At 39.9% G+C, this 21317-nt stretch overlaps 1 protein-coding gene across 2 annotated transcripts in view; it reads left to right on the forward strand.

Moving 5' to 3' along the window:
• Positions 1 to 1519: 1519 nt before the first annotated feature.
• The window catches only part of PRKD1 (protein kinase D1), a 333945-nt gene continuing 314147 nt past the window's right edge, over positions 1520 to 21317 (forward strand). The window contains exon 1 of one of the 2 annotated variants that reach the window (XM_067738790.1): positions 1520 to 2013. In XM_067738790.1, the coding sequence (XP_067594891.1) occupies positions 1759 to 2013 (255 nt within the window). In that variant the 5' untranslated portion in view covers positions 1520 to 1758. The remainder of the gene's footprint in view (positions 2014 to 21317) is intronic. The other variant, XM_067738781.1, reaches the window with a different exon arrangement.

Here is a 21317-nt window from a genome sequence, read left to right on the forward strand (position 1 = left end):
CAGACCATCAAATCCAGGGAGAAAATCAGGTCTCTTCTAGAGCAGTGAATGACACAATGTTTTTGGGGACATTCAAGACTCCATTACTGACCCTGGGAACAAGGCTCAAAGAGAAAATCACCTTGCAATGTCATGTCCTGGGTCAGATACAGAGGTCAAGACATAAATAAACAAATATTATAAACAAACAAAAAATGCAACTGAGTGCAAAATATGCATATTCGTTTGCCTGTGTGTGTGTGTGTGCTTGTGCTGTATAAGGGGAAGGACTAGGTAAGTGCAGAAGTGGGCTACATAATTTACTTGGCCCACTGCAAAATGAAAAAAAAAAATTATTACGCATTCCAAGATGGTGACAGGCAGCAGATCCAGGCCCTGTGCACCTACCTGCACAGTTACACACCCTGCGCAGTGTGTGAAGCACGCCCAGGTGGGAGGAGAAGATTAGAGTTCATCTCCAAACACCACACCCCCCATCTCCCCACCCCCGCCAAAACTACAACAACAAAGGCAACAACAAGAAACAGCTATCAAAACTAAAGCAGATGGTGTCCAACTTTGACGGTGGCGCTAGTGATGGCGGTGGCGGCTGAGAGCATCACTCCTAAAAAGCAGACTTTAGAGTGATGGCAAAGGAAAGAAAACGGTTTCTGAGGCTCCCGAAGTAGAAACGTCAGACACAAAGAATAAGGTAAAGGGAAAGAGGCCACACCAGACCTTCCTCCTTTCTTTATGTAGACAATGCCTTCTCTTTCAAAATCCTGATTTCAGTGACTTGTGTTTGGTCTGGTGCCTTGGTAGCTGCGGTGGAGCGTGTGGGATTGGGGATGAGGGTGTGTCAGAGTCAAAAAAGGTAGAGACAGGTTTAAATACATTTCCGTGGATTGGCTTCCTACCCTGTTTGGCAACAAACCCAAGGGCTCCTAAAAGGAGCCGGGATGTACGTGGGTTTCCAAGGACCCTCTATTTTCATCCTCCCTCGACACTCCGAAGGTAAGACCCACGGAGAACCGCAGGGCTGGGCATTCTTGGGTCCAGCACAGGTCACCTCACTGGTAGAAGTGCGTAGTCCTCGGACATTTGGAAGAGGTGGCGGGGACTGTGGGGACCGTGAAGCTCGCGGTCCGGGGCAGCGAGTTGCAGGAGGTGTGCCCCGTCCCCTCCGTCGGCAGTCGGGAAGCCGGGCCAGCGGAGAGCGGAGTCCGGGAGGGGAGGGTCGGACCACGCCCGCGGAGGCGGCCCCGGGCCCTGCCGCTCGGTCCTGATCCGGCCTCGGGAGGCTTAGGCCCCAGGAACCTCGGGCGGAGGGGGCGGCGACCGGGAACCCTGCGGCCACTGCGGCCGCACGGCCGCGGCTCTTGCGGCTCCGGTGCCTGCCGGGTGGTGGCTCCGCAGTGCCCGCCCCCAGCTCCCCTTCCCCGCCCCTCGTGCCCCCTTCCCCGCCCCCGCCCGGCGCCCTGGCCTCGCTGACCCGCCGCCCCGTCCCTCCGCGCGCGCAGCGGCTGCTGCTCCTCCGCGCGGCGGCGCCTCCCCCGCGCGCCGCCCGCGCTGCCGGCGGCGCAATCCTCCCGCCTCGGCCATTTTCCCTCCACCCCCTCCCCTCCTGATCCTCATCCCCTCGCCCTCCCCCCGCGCGGGGACTTTTCCGGAAAGTTTTTATTTTCCGCCTCGACTCTTGAAGAAAGAAGCTCCCGGCTCGGCGGCAGCAAAACTTTTCAGCTGTCCGGACCCGCGGCCCTCGGCGCGCCCGGCCGAGCGATGAGCGCCCCTCCGGTCCTGCGGCCGCCCAGCCCGCTGCTGCCCGTGGCGGCGGCGGCGGCGGCCGCGCTGGTCCCGGGGTCGGGGCCGGGGCCCGCGCCGTTCCTGGCTCCCGTCGCGGCCCCGGCCGGGGGCATCTCGTTCCATCTGCAGATCGGTCTGAGCCGCGAGCCGGTGCTGCTGCTGCAGGACTCGTCCGGGGACTACAGCCTGGCGCACGTCCGCGAGATGGCTTGCTCCATCGTCGACCAGAAGGTAAGGCGCCGCGCGGCTCCGAGCCCGGCGCCTCCCAGCCGCTCAGGGGGCGCTGCCAGCCCGGCCGCCCCCTCGCCGCGCCAACTTTCCGGCTCCGGGGCCTCGGCCGGGAGCCAGCCGCGCCGGCGCGCTGGAAGGGTCTGGCACCCGCCGAGGTTGGACGCCCGCATCCGAGGCACTGCGCTCCCTGTTGTCCAGTTCTCCCCTTGCCCCATCCTCTTATATTCCCGATATCTCTAGGGTCTGCATCCTCCTCACCCATTCCCATCCCTTTCAGGACATTCCCAGGTATCTTGCTCTTTTCGGGTCGCGCCTCTCCCTTCCCCTTAAGACTTCCCGGCTCTCCCCTCTCTTCCTTCTGCACCCTGGACCAGCACATTCCTGGCGCCGGAATCCTTCCTGCACTAGAGTTCCCCCGGGGACACGCTCAGCACGATTTCAGCACCCCTCCCCTCCCCTTCGGGCCCCTCTCCCAGCTCAGATTGATGCTGAGGAGTTCCTGGAATGATCTGGAGAGGAGGAATTTCTCACCTGTCAAATAAGCTTTGAAGAGAGAATGATTGACTCGGCCAGCTGTGAAAACAACTGACCAGACCACGACTACCCACTTCCTTGTGGTCTTTTATTCCCAACCTTATGTGAACATAGGAGCAAATTTTTCAACGATAAATCTGAAAGTTGCAGTCTTCTTGATTTTGATTCCCAGGGTACTGATAGTAGAGCGTTGAAGCTGGGACACAGATATGTAGATGGTAGGGGTACTGTCCAGGAGCACCCGAGGCTGGCTGTGCCCTTAAGTTTGAGGCTGTGGGACTCTGGACAGCGGCCACCAAAGGCAGGGTTGAAAAAGGGCCATTATCCTGGACCAGGCCACCCGAAGTGGAGACCTAGCCCGCCCACCAATGTTTATAGTGCAATTCTGAATTTCAGGTTGTGTCTGTAGCCATCCAGAGGGATGTTGCATGGAAGGGGGTGATAAGAGTATAAAGGAAAGGGGGCCATGGCGCCAGTCTTCTTAGTATAAACAGCAAGTGTGTAGGGGTGGAGACAGAGGTCTCTAAAGGTGCTGAATTTCAACCCCTGGAGGACTGACTAGTACTTACCTTATGAAGATCACTTGAATAATCATGAAAGCTTTCTCTAAACTATTTGGAACAGAATTTGCTAAACCTGCCTGTTGCAAATGGTGGCACTGAGCCCAGGAATATTAGGAAAAGCCCCAGGGAAAAAATCACTAATTTAAAAGTTGTGAAAGTTCTGGAGGCCAGACTAAGGTAACAGCGAGTGCCAGGAATTTTTGTTTATTGAACGTAGTGACATTTTGTAATGCATGTTACTCTTAAATTTTTGCAACTTCCACAAAAATTAGACAAATTTTGTCTAATTCTGCTACAAGTCATATCATATGACATCATCAGTATCGTGGAGTGTCTATTGCAGGTGAAAAGGAGTATTCTCCTAGGCACTGAAAGCTTTCCCTTAATGGCAGTTGTAGTCTACAACAGTTTTCACTGAAAGCCTTCCCTTAATGGCAGTTGTAGTCTACAACAGTTTTACAACAATTAACTGGGGTGCAATCCAGTTAATTAAAGGACAATACTGAATAAGCATATAAGCAAGGTAAATTAAAATTTCTTTAAAAAGCTAATGTAATTATATAGAATTTTAATTGAAAGCGAGTGATAGAGTTACAGGTAATATTAAGTTAATATAGACAGACTGTTTTTGACCAGCTTTAAAACACACACACATGCACATACATATACACACACCTTGATGGAGTTTAGGATGGGGAGAAACATGTATGGTTCAAGAGGTTTACGACTGGAAATTGATTAGAGAGCGAATTCTTATCTCAGTAGCTACCAAGAGGGATGTTATATGGAGGGGGTGATATGCGTGCAGAGGAGAGAGGCAGCAAGCACCTGTGGAACACAGTGGACCTGAGGGTAGTGGCTAGGATATTTAGAGAAAGTAAAACTGTGAAAAGGCCTTGCAACTAAGATGAACTCAGTTTACTAGGAGTCTCTGTAATCGTCCACATAGAGATATCAAACCAAGGACATCTGAAAGATGGATTTGCTGCATGGAATATGTTTTAGAATGCCAAGAATTTTATGGCAGATGGAAAATTGGAGTTCATGAGCTAATGGAGTCCTGAGCCAAAGCTCTTGGGGAGAGACCTGGAGAAATACTGGAAAAGGAAAATCATCAGCCCTGGTGACTGAGATATAGGGGGAACCCCTTCCTTCTATATTTATTCTAGCAGTTCTGTCCTGAAGAGTTGGAAACATTTGACTACTTGGGATAGCCAGAATAAAGATCTCACTTACACTTTTTTTTTAAGGTTATGGCAAAGGGAGAGTTAGATTTAGAGATGTGGATTTGACAGTTATTTATGTACAGGATACTGTAAGTAAGTATTTACTGGATTGTGGGTCTAAATAGGAAAATTTTCATCTATTTATCTGTCTTCTGTCATCTATCTTGAGATACAATTATGGCCCCAACAAGATTAAGAGGGCTGAGTATCCATCACAGGATAGCAGAGATCACTTTGTTTTGTGACAGTAGAAATGGAGGAGGGGTCAGTGTGTAGTTAAGGAAGTAGGAGGAGGTCCTTTGTTCCTCATTTCAGGTTCTCTTGAAGTACTTTTTCAAGATACTAACTCTGAGGAAGGATGACAGGAGAGAAAAAGAGAGAGAGGAAGGGAGAGAGGGAAGGAAATGGATGTTTTAGGAGAGTGCTGGGAGTTTGAAGTCATTTATAATTTACTATGTAGAACGGAGTCATGTTGAACTCACAGCAGAATTCTCCAGATTTTCTGAGCCCTCCACATTCACTGTGTTACAGCGTGTTAAGAGGGTTTTCATATGATATGTCTGAGAGTTTCCTAAATACTAATAGAGATCAGACTAGCTTAAATCTTTGGAAGTATTAGCTGACAGTTCAGTTTATATCAGCAACATCCATGGGACATTTTCTGTGGGATGAGTGCTTGAGGTGTATAGAGCTAAATAAGAGAAGTCCTGTCCCTCAGAAGCAATCTTTAAGTGATTATTGTTATCATTTAGAATTCAGAGTATAATTTTCTTTTTAGTTACATAGGTTTGAAAAGTGGCAGACATATGATCGTACTCGAAAACTTTTGATGGCAATTGATCAAAAATATTCTTAGTTTAAGATAAATGTACCCCAAATATGTACTGAATTATATAGCTAAAGAATTTAAAAAATTTTTTAAATTATTTTTTAAGTTTAATTTTATATTGTAGTATAGTTGATTTCCAATATTGTTAGTTTCATGTATATAGAAAAGTGATTCAGTTATTTTTAAAAATAGTTTAGATGAAAAATCTAGTGTTCCATTTCTGTATATAACAATTTATGAATGTAGAGATAGAACTAATTCCTTCTTTTTTTAAATACTGGCTTAAGGTTTTATTTATATTATGCTTATTTCTTTATTTTGCAAGCGTGTAACCTTGAAGGCTGGTTGTATGTAAAGACATGTATCATGTTAGTTAGTATACATGATTATTATTTTCTGGAGGGTAAAAAAATAATAACAGTAGTTGACTTCACTTTGAAACATTGTTACTTTCTACTATCAAAAGAACCTTGAATATATAGACTAAGAAGGAGTTGTTTTCAAATAAGGAACAGTATTCCAAAGGAAGAATTACTTTAGTTTCATAGTACATCATCTATGTGTCTACACACACACACACACACACACACACGTTTTTAAAACAAGCAGTATTAATTTGGGGATGTGGGATGCAATTAATATGACTATCCATTCATTTTGCCTGTTATCTTATTAGAAAAACGACTCATATTTCCCATTTTTTTTTTTCCCCGGTACGCGGGCCTCTCACTGTTGTGGCCTTTCCCGTTGCAGAGCACAGGCTCTGGACGCGCAGGCTAAGTGGCCATGGCTCACGGGCCTAGCCACTCCGCGGCATGTGGGATCTTCCCGGACCGGGGCACGAACCCATGTCCTCTGCATTGGCAGGCAGACTCTCAACCACTGCGCCACCAGGGAAGCCCCATATTTCCCTTTTGAATTTACTTAAATGGAGTAATAGCATCTATAAGACTCCTGGCATAGTTTCACTTTGCATAGTCGTTTATCTGACCAAAGAAACTAAGGAGTGAGATTTTATAGACGATAGCTCACTAAAGGAATAACAAAGTTTAGTGCCTTGGTTTGAGAGCAACTGTGCTCTGCTTATAGTTGTTTTGCTTTCTTTTTTTTTTTTAAAGAAGATGTTGGGGGTAGGAGTTTATTAATTTATTTATTTTTGCTGTGTTGGGTCTTCGTTTCTGTGCGAGGGCTTTCTCTAGTTGTGGCAAGCGGGGGCCACTCTTCATCGCGGTGTGCGGGCCTCTCACTATCGCGGCGTCTCTTGTTGCGGAGCACAGGCTCCAGACGCACAGGCTCAGTAGTTGTGGCTCACGGGCCTAGTTGCTCCGCGGCATGTGGGATCTTCCCAGACAAGGGCTCGAACCCATGTCTCCTGCATTAGCAGGCAGATTCTCAACCACTGAGCCACCAGGGAAGCCCCTGTTTTACTTTCTTAATTGTAAATTGTTTTTCTAACACTTGTAGTGTCACTTTAATTTTTATTGTTAATTTTAGCTATTCTGCTTCTACACAGATTGAGGAAACTGGAAGTAAATAGCTGCTTGATGAGGCCAGCATATGTGGACTAACAAAATCCTTTTAAGCTAATAGGTGTTTGGGTCTTAGGTATATTATTTTATTTATATTTTATATTTGTCACCATTATATGTTTATTGATTTCTGATTTAATGATGAAGTATAGAATGTGTCAGTTCATTAAGCGATTCTTAAAGTAATATGATGCTTTAATACTGTATATCTAAAATTTTGTTTTCAAGATTAGTTAATAATAGGATTATATTTTGATATACAAGTAATGCCTATGTAATATATATCTAATATATACATACATCTGTAGTATATTATCTAAATATCTGTGTTTTGAAGCATAATTTCGAAAACCTAATTATTCATAGCCTCCAGATGCTGAAGTATTGTTTTATATTTTGCATTGTAGGCTGCAAAACGTGGGGCCTTGTTATATATCTCATAATCCAAAAGAAACTCTGCTGTATGATTTTTCTATCAATACACAGAACTAAAAACCTTTTCTTATCGGTGTATACTGTTTAACAGTTTTCCCAAGGAAATACCATTTGAGTAAGCCTTCCAGACTTAGGGCTGGGAAGAATTGGACAAATATGTGAATTACTTTAGACCTTTAGATTCAGGATTAAGATAAATTTGAAGGAATTTTCTGCAGCATCTATAGTGTGTGTGTATGTGAGAGTGGAGGTTGAAAGTAGGGAGTGGAGCTGGAAAACTATTAACGAAGTCTGAAAATTTGTCCCATACTTCATGACTGCATTGCTCTGTATCACCGGACCCCTGTCATAATTATTAAGGGAGATTTAAAACTTTATTTTGCCAATTATTATTACGCTTTTTTTTTGACAAGATGATTGTATGTAGGTCTTCACTATTTTTGCATAAATGACTTTTTTTTTAACATCTTTATTGGAGTATAATTGCTTTACAATGTTGTGTTGGTTTCTGCTGTATAACAAAGTCAGTCGGCTATATGTAGACATATATCCCTTTATCCCCTCCCTCTTGCACCTCCTTACCACCTTCCCCATAAATGACTTTTAATGACCTTACTAGTCAATACAAACAAATTTATAATCCTATGAATGTATGGTTGTCACTTATCTAAGATTACTTTGAAGAATAAAGATAATATGTGTAAAGGATTAAATATACTGCCTGGTAGATAGGTGAATAATAAATAGGAATATTGATGTGCGAGGCTTTATGAATTAGCATACTGTTTTGTTAACAAAGAAATGTATATTCTATTATCTCATTCTTATCTCAATATAAAATTAAAATTGTATTAAAAAGCAATATAGCTGTATGGTCAAGGTAACTCTTTTTTTCTGCCCTGTATAATAGAGCAAATCTTAGGAGTAGCTGCATTTTGATACTGCCTCTGAAATTCAACCTCAGAATTCCTCAAGGAGTAATTTGATTATTGCTAAATGAAAAACACATATGTTGATGAACTAAAGCATCTTTTTATTGCATTTTATTATTTTTGACAAGAAGTTGATTTAATTGCTTTTCAGTTTCAAGTGGCATTCCAATGATATTTCAGTTGATAAAAAAAAAAGGGACATAAAATAGGTAATTGTGCAACATTTGGCAACATAATGGTTCTCAAACATGGTCCTCAGGACTGAAATCAAAAGTTCCTTTGTAGATTGACCCTTGATGTGAGGAGGAAGGCACTTGGAAATGACTTACGGAGATCACATTTTGCTGCGATGCTAGCATATAGAGCTTATTTGTTAAACTGTTGCATCTGATGAACATCTAATATAACGTGGTTGGTTGTGCACACGCAGAAGTGTTATATTGGGATGAGAGGCGATTTTACTGGGAAACGATTGAGACAACAGTTTGGCTAAGCCAATCACAAGTCTTTTTCCAGGTCTTTTCACTACCACTTACCACTCATGGGAGTCCATGCTCCTTTAAGACAACAACAATCAGTAATTATTCATCCATCTTTTAAAGAAGAAAAATGGAATGGATAATTACATGAAACCTGTGTGTGTGTGTCTGTGTGTTGTGTGGTGTGTGTGTGTTTATATTAGATTGGAATCATTGAATAATAAGCTCTCAAACTGTAGTGAGAAACTAGTAGTATAATCAAGATAACAAAGCCTGGACTCAGATTAGATTAGAAGTGAATAAAATGCAGTTCCATTGGAGTTGATCATAACATGAGAATTCTTTGTTTTATTTTTATATTTGTTTGTGGTGTTTCTGTGTGTTGAGGATAGCTAATGCTTTTGGCCTCTGACCGCTGATAGTCACCTTGGTTCATCTGAAAGCTCTAAACCCAAATGTGAAAATAGAGGTTGAAAATATAGGGTGTTTTTAACGATAGTGCTCATCTTTTAATTTCCCCAGTATTATTCTAGAGAGGTTTTGAAAATGAGATTTCAGTTTCTTAAATCTTTCCTTGGTGTTGGAATATGTTAGAACAACAAGAAAAATAATGCATCAATTTTTCTCTTTCTTCTGATAGCGTTTAGATACAGAGAAAATGGTTATTTTGCTCACAGATATTAAAAATTCTTTTCATATTTTCTACAAGAATATGTGAAATTTCTCCCAGGAATTCCTCTGATACTGTCAAACAAATATTTTTGTACCATTAAAAATCGATAATGACAGCACTGCTTGACGTTGCTTGGCAGCAGAGAAACCCACATTATGCTGTTTCTTATTCTGTCTAGTCTCACAGAAAATAGATAATTAAATAAATAAAGCCTTTAATTACATGGCCACTGTGGCCATTATGGAATATCATACAATTTATATAGTTATAAAGGTGAGAGTTGGGATAAAAATCTCACATATTGAGACACAATTATGCTGGTCCAAATTTATAATTTCCTATATAGAAGTTTCTTCCAAAGTTGCAAAAAGGTTTATTTGGCTAAAGCTAGACAGTTGATACAGCAGCTAAGCAGTGTTGGCAAATATGAAGATTAGATTTTTAAATATGCAATCATGCACAAATTTTGTCCAACTTATTTTACTGAAAAGAAAAAAAGTTACGTACCCTTTACTGCTTCACTGGATTTTATTCTGACTAGGCCACTAATTGATGAGGAATTTGTTGAATTTAGTCACAATTTCAAAAATTTCTGAATGCCTCTCTCCCTGTCCACAGCCATTTTTTTTCACATATATGTTATGAAATGAATGAAAAGTATGAATGTGATAATGAAAATATGAGCCACAAGCAGCTGTGGCTTTCACCATTGTTAAAAGCAGAAAAGAGTTGAGGGGAATAGTGGGGACAAGAGGGGTGGCAGTTAAGCTTTGGTGATGGCTTTGAATCCATGGTGGCTGAGTAGACTTGAGTAGGCTACCGTGGGCGAGGCTGGTGGGATTTTGAGACTAGTGGCACCTTCGGGCAGTGAAGGAGAATAACAGCAAAGCTCTGACCTCTTATGGATTGAATTAGCAGGAATGGTCCCACCAAGTAAAGCCTGCATAGCAATCGGGAGAGGTATGGAAGTGGCTTTTTACAAACAGAGTTGGTCCTCTTGGGAGGTTTTCAAAGTGCCACAGGCGAGAGGTTCAAAGAGCAACCCCACAAGGATTTGACTGTGAGAGTTTCAGGAGGAGCTTGTCCTGGGAGCCTTGGACCCTGCTCTACAAGGTTCTCGGGCCTCATGGTAACAGTGACCTGCAAAGGGGAGCCTACAGAGCAACACCTTCCTGTCAGTGACTCTGTGTGCCTGTCTGTGTCTTGGCTTCTTTGCGTTTGTCGCGTCTGATTTTCCCAGTAGCCCTTTGTGATAGTCCTTTTCTCTCCATTTTAAGGATGAGGGAGCTAAATAAGGGTCAGAGAGGTTAAGTTGTTCACCCCAGATCACATAGCTGCTAAGTAAAAAGCAAAACCGTCCAATTCTTTCTTCCCTTCATTGTAGGTAACCCTAAGAGCAAGGAGGGCCGGGAGGGCCATAGGTCTATATACAGAGTTTGGAATTATCAAATTGAGGGGGAGGGGAAATGTTAAACTCCCATATGTTGGGTGAAATTTATTTAAAAACACTTCAGCTTTGACAGTGTGATATTATTTCTGTTAGTTTAAAGTATTCCTTAATCTGGAAGACTTCCCTTATGCCGGATTCACATCCCAGTTAGCGGTCAGCTGGAATTCTAACCACTTTGGAGGCTACCACTGCACGGCTTCTTTCATCTGTGGCAAGATACCTACCCCAGCTATTGATAATTAGCATAAGGGACATTAAATATGGACTCTCATTGGGGATATTAGGGCCATTAGAGATATGTGATTGCCTAAAGTATTTTAGAGACATGCATCACCCTTGAGGAGTCATATGAACTGTAATGTATCTACTTGTTAATATGTTGGGTTTTATTAAAATAAATATCTGTGTGGCAGGATCTGGTTTGGTATTTGCTTTCAGCCAGTCATCACCCATCTTTAAATTTCCAGACACCACAGTTATTTATCCAGAGAAGTTAATTACCTTATGTGATTAAATTTCCTGGGTTGGTTCACAACCCTTCCTTCCAAGGAAATATGGACACAGAGGTGTTTTGGAAGAAGTGATTATGTTAAGAACGTCTGTTGATTAGTGTGGCTCAAGACTAGTGTATGTAAAGAATTTTAGGTACCCGTGAACATCAGTGAATCATTTCTTCTTGAATAGTATATTGATTCTGAGCAGATTTTGAGAAAGTAATTTAGGGTCTTAAGAAAAGTGCCTGTCAGTGGTTGCTTTTCATTTGAGAAGTATTTGGATTGCCTGTATGCATATGCTTAGGATTATGCTTTTCAAATATGTTTCCTATTTTTATAAATTTTATGTATTTGTTTGCTTATTTTTGGTCAATTATAAATTAGTCCCCACCCTAAGGTAAACTTAGTCTCACTTGTGCATAATCAATTACAAGCCATGTGGAATTTTTCTTTCCACTTCAGTAATGCTCACCAATCTGGATTGTGAATTGTCTTGTGTTCCTTTGCATTGTCTGTGTACAGGGCTAAGGCCAACACTTACCATATAGACTAATTGTACTATTTTTACAAAAACATAATTGTATATATAGGTAGACATGATTTGATTTAAAGTATTATCATAACTCAGTTATATCCCAAGGGTTCCTGCCCTGAATGACCATTGGGAAGCCTATAGTAAAGTAGGTACTCAACCCTAATAGATTAGAAAGGTACCTGAAATATTGCCTCTTTCTGATATATTTGGAACTTTGGAGCTTTAGTACAATGGACAGGTTACATAGAGAATTATCTTTTTTTTTTTTTTTTTTCCGCAGTATGTGGGCCTCTCATAGTTGTGGCCTCTCCCGTTGCGGAGCATAGGCTCCGGACGCGCAGGCTCAGCGGCCATGGCTCACGGGCCCAGCAGCTCCGCGGCATGTGGGATCTTCCCGGACCTGGGCACAAACCCGCGTCCCCTGCATCGGCAGGCGGACTCTCGACCATTGCGCCACCAGGGAAGCCCCTGGGAATTATCTTTTGATATGACTCACTGATAGTCTCTTGGCTGACAGAAAGGGAGCAGAGCTGTCCAGCTGTACTAGAAATCTGAATTTACTGGATGTCTCCTAGTGGAGTACTTACTGTTCTTGTAAGCCTTATCTTCAGATAACCTGTCTTGAACTAGGAGGGCACGGCGTCAGTTGTTGCTCGGGGAGTAGTGAGGTGGATCACTCATGCCTGGCTCTCCTCTACCAACGATCAGTGCTGAGAAAAAATTGCGTAGCTTTACAGTGCTCTCCAGACAGCAGGGTTCTGTGCCCTTCCCTTTGACACATGCTAATTCCATCTATTCATGTGGCATGAGCTCTTGTCACCTGGGATGTAGATTTTTAGAGTATTTAAATAAATCCTGTAGCTTGCATAGATTTGCAAAGAATGAAAGACTAGATATTGCATGATCTTCGCTTTTATTCAATTCTTTGGGAAGAATAGGGAGCAAAAGTGAACATAGAGTGACGATGGACTAATTAGTAGAGTTAAATACAGTGACCAGATGCCCACTTGTCTGGGATAGTTCCAGTCGTGTCTGTTTTCCAAGAATTTTTTTTTTTTTGCAGTACGCGGGCCTCTCACCGTTGTGGCCTCTCCCGTTGCGGAGCACAGGCTCTGGACGCGCAGGCTCAGCGGCCATGGCTCACGGGCCCAGCCGCTCTGCGGCATGTGGGACCTTCCCAGACCAGGGCACAAACCCATGTCCCCTGCATTGGCAGGTGGACTCTCAACCACTGCGCCACCAGGGAAGCCCTCCAAGAATTCTTTTACATTGTATGTTTACTGATAAAGAACTGTGGAATTTTAAGTTAAAAACAAACAACAAAAAAAACAAAGAAAAATCTTACTTAGGACAGATATTTTATTGCCTTTTGGCCAAATGTCCTTGTATATTTAAATATAAAAGCAAAACTTACACTTAGAATTTATTTCGTGGAGTCACCAGATTATTTATGTTAACCATGTCACATTGAGTAATTTTTCTAAACGGAATCTTAAGCTAAAAACAAAATGAAAACCTTACTGTGATTAGAATATTATCCCCTTTGACCAAAACTTAATGTATAACTTAAAGATGAAGACAGTCAACATTTAGAATTGATTTCATAAGCCAGTTAATTAGATCTGACTTTGAATATAGTATCTAAAGTAATTTGAGCTCTATTTTTTCCAACCAATCAATGTAAATCAAGATATTGTCATACTTATGTATGTTTTTTGTTTCAAGCAGCAAATAATTGTACTTATTCTGGTAGTTCATACTACCCTTATTAATTCAAGTAAGTAAATAGAAAGGCCTGCCTTGAAGCTCCAGCACCCTTGGCAACCATCACAAAGGTAGAGTACACTGACTTACATGCAGAGGGATAACATTGTCATAGTTTCAAGGTGTACTTTACTGTATTCTCTGGTCTGCAGAAAATATAGTGCGGTTAGCCAAAAAGGAGAGAAATTACACACAAATATCCTTGATTACTTAGAAAACTTGTCTTATATTTAAAGAAAAATAAGGCAAATAAGAGAGATAATTTCTTTGGAAATTATATTGTCCCACAATAACAATGTGTAGGCTGTAGCTCATATTTTCTTAAGATGTTCACAGGCATAGCCTGGAAGAAGCAAATATATGAGTTATACCTGTTCTTCTATGCTTGATTTCTATTGATGAATATACTGTTGAAGTAATATTAAGAATTTTAAATTCAGAAATTATAGTGTTGAAAATAATGCAAGTCAGTGGGGTCTAAAACCACTTGAAAAGGAACTTGATTTTTGTATAATCATTTCTGTTTAGAATTTTCCTCACATGGAATATTATAATTTTATACTTGAATTAAATAATTGTTTTTCTTTTACTTTGAAAATTATAAAATTACCACATACAATAGGCTGAATAGTGACCCTCAAAGGTGTCCACATCTTAATCCCTGGAACCTGCAAAGGGTACGGCAAAAGGGACTTCGCAGATGTGATTAAGTTAAGAATTGTGAGTTGAGGAGAGTATCCTGGATTCACTGGGTGGGCCCAGTCCCATCATATGAGCCCTTAAAAGTGGTGAATGTTCCAGGTTAGGTCAGACAGGTGAGACCAAAAAGCAGGAGAGATTACAAGTATGAGAGGGACTGGATCCCCTTTTGCTGACTTTGAAGATGGAAGAAATGGGCCAAGAGCCAAGGAATGCTGGGATCACTATGAGGGGGAAACAGGAGGAGTCAGATGATAGTAGTAGGAGGAGATGTGACAGCAGTAGCTGGAGGTGATTCAAGAAAGGGGTCATGAACCAATACAGCTGAAGCTAGAAGCTGAAAAAGGCAGGAAAGATGATTCTCCCCTAGAGCTTCCAGAAGGAACCATACCTTGACTTTAACTCAGTGAAACTGATTTTGTACTTCGATGTACAGAAGTGTGAGAGAATAAATTTGTGTTTTTTAAAGCTGCTGAGTTTGTGGTAGTTTATTACAGAAGTAATAGGAAACTAATATACCACATTCGCTTGAGAAAAGGCGAGAAATTCAGATATATCCCAAAAAGGGAGCTCGATTCATTCTATAAATGAATATGCTCATCATAACTCGCATATAGTTCTTTTTCTCTTTTCATTCGATACTGTCTTTCTGTGTCAGATTTTAAATATGAAATGTTCAGTGCCCTTGGGGTTAATTTTTGTGTGAAGAAAGGCTATTCAGATATTTACTTTGGTTTTAGAATTTAATATTCAGGGTATTAAAGTTACAGATACAGATGTTAGTCTTAATCTTTCTAGTGCAACTTATAAATAGTTTAATTTTTTAAGTCTAGTAGATTTTAGCAGTCACATTTAAGGACGTTTGGAGAATTAGTATCCTTTGCAAATGTAATTATTTAAATACTTTCAAACATTTCAAAATGCATTTCTAAATTTAATATATTCTGTTTTCTTTAAATACTGCAATCACCTGCTTGATAAACCTTTATATCTTCTTTAGTAATTCTTATACATTTTATAAATGAAACTTATAAATATGCAAATATGGTAAAATTTAAGTTCTTAAATGTTCCATTGCCATATACATAAGCCAAAATTAATTGCTTAATTATATTTATATAATATGCACAGAAGTATTAATATGATGGTTTTGACTCTCAAACTTTTCTATATTTAGTTTCAACTATTCCCATTTTTGAAAGATGTTTTTCTACCTGTGAAATAATTATGTGATTCCACACAGTTTGTGGAGTTCCCTCCCCATATAAATTCTGCAGTTGTCTTCTTGGCTTGGTTAAGGTTGCATAAACACCAGTGCTTTTAGCTGGGATGGAGATTGGATTCTTGCTGGAAGTATAGGTCAGTTCCATGGAATCCTGTTTCTGTCTGTGATTCCATTACTTCAAGAATGGGGGTAATCATGTATCCCATCCCTGGATTCAATTTATGTATTACTTCTGAGTGCTGAAAAGTCTCAAATTCCTATCCAGATTGATCATTTGATTGGATTTTGAATCACTTTAAGTCCTAAGATAAATGAATCCCTTTTCTGTCTACACTAAAGAGCTTTGAACCTAACGGAATAACTGCATTTTCATATTTTTTTCTTAAGGCTCTTAAGGCTACATTATTCTTAGAGATATTAGTATGTGATTGAATGTTGGCCCTCTCTCAGGGCCTTGCCTGACCATCTAGTCACAACTCATAAGATGATTCTCCTAACTTGGTATTTTCCCCTGTAAATAAAAGAACACTCAGGGCACCACTTTCTAATATCTGAATAGAATTGGTATATGGATTTATCACAATATGTTTAACTTGTCTCCTACTCTTGGATATTTAGGATTCTTTCAATTTTGGGTTTTAGTTTTTCTTTTTTTAAGCATCTTTATGCATATGCCATGGCAGAAATTTTATATTTGAACTTATCTGTTAAAATTCCTAAGATTAATATTGTCTTTTAATATTGTCTGTTAATATTCCTAAGATTAATATTTAGATTATAGTTCTTATTTTAGACTTACAGTGATTCTTTGCTTTCTTCAATTTGAAAAGTACAAATGCATAGGGTTTTGGGGGTTTTGCTCTGCTTTTAGAGAGAAAAATCAAGTGGAGCAAGCAGCAAGATGCAGAATAAACTTATTTTTAATAGCCAACACTTAATCCATCATTGGGTAGACTACATATGGACTATATCTAGCAAATTCACAGTGAACAAATAATAAAATTTAAAAAAAGAACACTTTCCTTTTTCCTGTTTTCTTTTGTAACAACTGGCCTGATATTTTCTCTGTATATCCAAATTCACTTTGATCTTTTAAAAAGCAGTTTGAAAAATACACATTCCTATAAAATTTCCATAGGATAATTTCTTAAAGATTAAAATTTCATCCTAGCTTGCTCTTACAGTTCTCTGTAATGTTCTTTAGATACCTGAAATGCAAAGAAGAGGTCCTTAAAGACCTCAGTGTGAGTGTCATCTTTACATGTCCGTTTTTTTCCAAAAGTCTTTTCTTTTGCAAAAGAAGCAATTGCATTATTTATTCAATACTGTAGAGCTGTCTTTGATAATTTAAAATATGTTTTGATTGATAAAACTTTGATTTACACACAAAGGTTCAGGAACGTCTTTATTGAGTAAATTGAATAAGATTGAGTAAATCACATGAGAGTGTAAATACCATACAGGCAGCCATCTTTGCCTGTTTCTCCTTTGTTACATCCCAGGGATCTAGAATAGTGCCTGGCACTGAATGATTTGAAATAAAGATTTGTCCCATTATTTACTGGTTAAGTTTCTAGAAGTAGAACTGTGTGATCAGTCTGTATGCAAATTTGTCTTTAGTTATATCTGGTCTGTTTGCTTTCTAGGAAGTCCTCATTTCTACTTTTGATCCGTAATTATTATTCAAATCATTGGTTTTTTAAAAAGTGAATTAGAAATATTTTGGGAGATAAGATGTACTTCCAGAGAAAGTTGGGCTGTTATTTGAGGAAACAAGCAAACACAAAATTCTGGAATTTGAGTGTCATCTGAGGAACTGGTATTCCTCTCATCTAACTGGGCCAAGAATTTGAAGCCAGCGAAAGCTTTCCTGAAAACGTTTTATGATTGGGCCTGAATAAATATTTGTTGAATTGAATTGAGTCTTTGGAACAGAAGGAGTCTTTTGTGGTTGTTAGTGGATACCTAGTTGAAATATTATGAAAGGCACTTCAGTGTTTTACTTGTCAAATCTCAGCCTAATTTACCTGTAGATTTTAAGAACATAATTATGGAAATAATAAAAAGTCTGACATATAAAATATAGTGGTAGGAGAGACAGTGATGGAGAGGAAAGAATAATGTCTTTGCGGGAGTGGGGGGGTGAATCAGAAAATAACACAAATTCAACCAATGTTAGCTGGAAGTCCCTTTGCTTTTTTTTTTTTGTTTTTTGTTTTTGTTTTTTTGCTTCCCACTGGCTTGTGGAGTGAACTTGAGAAGCTCCGATGGGCTGGCAGGGAACAGGGAACATTCAACAGAGTGGCCTCAAGCAAGGAATTTTTTTAATAGTTAATAGTCACTAGTTTGGCTGCTTTGATGTGTCAGTAGGATTACAATTTAAAAACATTTACCTTTTCTTTGTTTCCTGCCAATTCTTAACCTTAGTTACTTTAATTTCTTTACTTTTTATGTCACAATTACTGTGTTTTACATTTCTTAAGTCAGATTTTAGCTTTTTAAATGATATAAAGTTATGCTTTTTCTTTTTTTCTTGCGGTACGCGGGCCTCTCACTGCCGTGGCCGCTCCCGTTGCGGAGCACAGGCTCCGGAAGCGCAGGCTCAGTGGCCATGGCTCACAGGCCCGGCCGCTCCGCGGCATGTGGGATCTTCCGGGACCGGGGCACGAGCCCGTGTCCCCGGCATGGGCAGACGGACTCTCAACCACTGCGCCACCAGGCAAGCCCAAAGTTATGCTTATTTTTGAAAATCATTTTTATTCATACTTTTAATACTTATTGTATACTAGATGGCAGATGTTAAATTATATATCTATATCTGTCCATCTGTATGTGTATATGTTTGTGTTTCTTATTTGGGGGGATATTTTTTAAAGTCTTATCTTATTTGGGGGGTATTTTTTAAAGTCTTTTCTTAATTCTTTTTATTTTCTGTTCATAATTTTAGCTCTTGACAATCCAGATTTACACCTCATATGTTTTAAATTTTCTGTCCTGCTGTTAGTATCTTTTTTTTTTTTCCTTCATAATTTACGTTCTCATGCAGTTTTAAGACTTCTCGGACATTCTTAAATGTCTGAGTTGATTTTCTCCTGAGTCACAAACACTACTGGGTGGATATCATATTTGATTTTCTGCAGCCCTGTTGCTTTTTAACATAACATCCAGTCCTTGGATGAGGAATCTGTGATCACCCAAGTACATAACCACTCTATTTGGGCAAAGAGTTGCGTGCTGTCAGCCAGAAGTTTGTGTAACTTCAGCAGTCACTCCTGGGGAGGGCTTCTCCCAGCCCTTGGTGCCAAGCCAGGGAAGATGACACCCTCATCAGTCATTCATAACAGGTGGAACAGTAGTGATTTTGTACCCATGATTCTGTTTAAAACTATCCTGCTTCTAGGCTACTTATACAAGGATGGTCCCCACCTTTCCTGGCAAGATTTTACAAAGAACGAAAAAGCTGGTGAGAAGAGGAGTTATCTCAACTTGGCTTTTTCACAGTGAAAATTTTCTCCACTGGAAAACAGTTGTTTAAAGTCATCAAGTGTATCTTTTATCCAGCATTTTAAGAGTCGAGCTCTTGATATTGAAAAGAACTTTCTTCCTGTTTATTTTTGGATTAGTGACCCTACCCCCCTCTTCCCCCCAATTCCTTGTGGTGCAGGGATATGGAAGACTAAGATTTCCTGGAGAGAAACTTGTTAAATTTCATGAATTAGGCCAAGTTACAACACTCTTGATGGTGTAGTGTGACCTTCCTGCCTTTCTCCTCCAAGAATTTTCTCTCTGACTCCCTTGAAGGTGTGCTCTTTCATCTTGATGGGGTTCATCTCACACAGTCAGTGTGCTGTGCATATGAAAATCAGCTTTAGAGGTGACATCAGTCATCTGGCAGTCCCAGAGTACAAGTAAACTGTCTTCAGAAAAAGTACCATGTGTTCTCCACAAATTACTGATTTATTGGCCTTTTGTCCAAACTGATTTCCAATTAAAAATCTTAAGTCTTGTTGAGGCCACTGATTTTTTATACTAGGAACAGTCAGGAATTGGATGCTATTTTTGTACCACCTCTTTTAACTGGAAATAATATCAAATTACTTTTAGGTTTTATTAATTTCACCTTGGCCTTTGAATCCATGAAATAAGAATCAGTTGTGATTTAACTTGTTTGAACTCAGCACACAGCCCTGATCATTTAAGCTCTATCAGAACCTGCTCAGTAAGGGACCACTGGCATAAACATCAGTAGGAATCAACTTCTGATAGGTCACTTAAGATAATAATAGCAATTATTATTATTATTGTGAGTATTATCCCTAGTACAGCTAACATTTGTCAGCCATTACTCTACCACTCTTAAAGGGCCTACCTCGTCTAACTCATTTACCCCAGAGGTAGATAACAACTTTTACCCTCATTTTACAAGTGAGGAAACTGGGTCACTGGAAGAATTATCCAGTATTACATAGGCAATGACAGAGTTGGGATTTAACTTTAGGCATCTAGGCTCCAAAGTTCATGTACTTAGCCGCCAGACTATATCTATAGAACATCTTGAACATTTCCAGGCAGATTAATAAACCTGAAAAAACAGTGGCCCCTCATCCCTTTAGCTTGTGTCTTAATCATTTGATAATACTTTTGAATGCGCTAGATGTCTGTTATAGAAAATACAAAGAAAATATTCTTTTCTAAATGGATAAGTTTTATTATTTGAAAGTACGAGGAGCCCGGACTAGAGACTGATCCTGTTAATTAATTATTGCCATAAAGACAGGTACCTATAAACTTTTCTAAATCTAAACTTATTATGTTTCCAAGCTTATAATTGATTTTAAAGAAGCGATTATATATATTCGTGTGTATTTGTACATGTAAAATATATGTATTTGTTAAAAGCATATATAATTAATATAAAATGTAGATGCATATTTAGGTTTCTTGGTATCGTCACAAATAGTTTATCTTAAAGAGTACATTAAGACTAGTACTGTACAATGTTAGGCTTTCTTTGGATACTTTACTAGATTTTTATTTTCACTTTTTAATTATGGACTCCATATACCTATAACCTAACTTCAATAATTACAAAATATAGCCAGTTTTGTTTTATTAATAATTAATTTCTTGTTCCCCAGTCATTATCCCTTCATCCTCTTTTCCCCAGATTATTTTGAACCTAAATATTAATATTTATTTTTAATTAAAGTTCTGGAAAGTCTTCAGAATGAGTTTTGGAGAGAATCTGGGTGTTGTAACAGTACTTTCTAAGGGGGGATGCCTTGCATTTAAGTGCTCAGCTCTGTATGGCTCCTTACATTTTAGTTTTATTGTCAGTCAGGATATGTGTTCCTTTGTTCAACTAGCAACAAAGAAAAACTGTGCTCCAGGCATTATACTGATACTTGCTCCTTAGTAGTATCTTAGGTGAGAGAGATGGGCTTCAAGGGGAATTGCTTGAAGGACACAGAGTCCATCCATTCTCCCAGATCTTTGAAAGTACATTCCTGAATCAAGTTATGTTAAACAGCTGTGCGCCAAAAGGCATTGCATTAGTGAAACGTAGAATTACTTGTCGTGATGCCATTAAGCGATTTCTAGGTTGGTTAGTCCGCATGATCCTATGAATCTCAGGTCTAGGGTGAGGCCCAATACATTGTTCATTATGATGTACAGCCGCCTTTGTAAGGAACCTACAGAAGAATTTCCTGTTAAACTTTAGTTCTGAGAATAGTTATTCGTCTCTGGAGCTGTTCCTAGGCTTCTAATCTCACTGATAGTGTGAAGTGTGAAATTAACATTTTTCAAACTTGTGATGACTGCCCTAAAAGTTAGAGCCAAATTTGAGGCCCAAAGAGCAGGTGTACAGGACTTTATGGTATGGATTTTAAAATTTGTTCCTACCTCTCCTTTGTCCTCACACTTGTTCTTCTTTTT

Source organism: Pseudorca crassidens, chromosome 1 (assembly GCF_039906515.1).
Source record: "Pseudorca crassidens isolate mPseCra1 chromosome 1, mPseCra1.hap1, whole genome shotgun sequence".
Taxonomy (NCBI): domain Eukaryota; kingdom Metazoa; phylum Chordata; class Mammalia; order Artiodactyla; family Delphinidae; genus Pseudorca; species Pseudorca crassidens.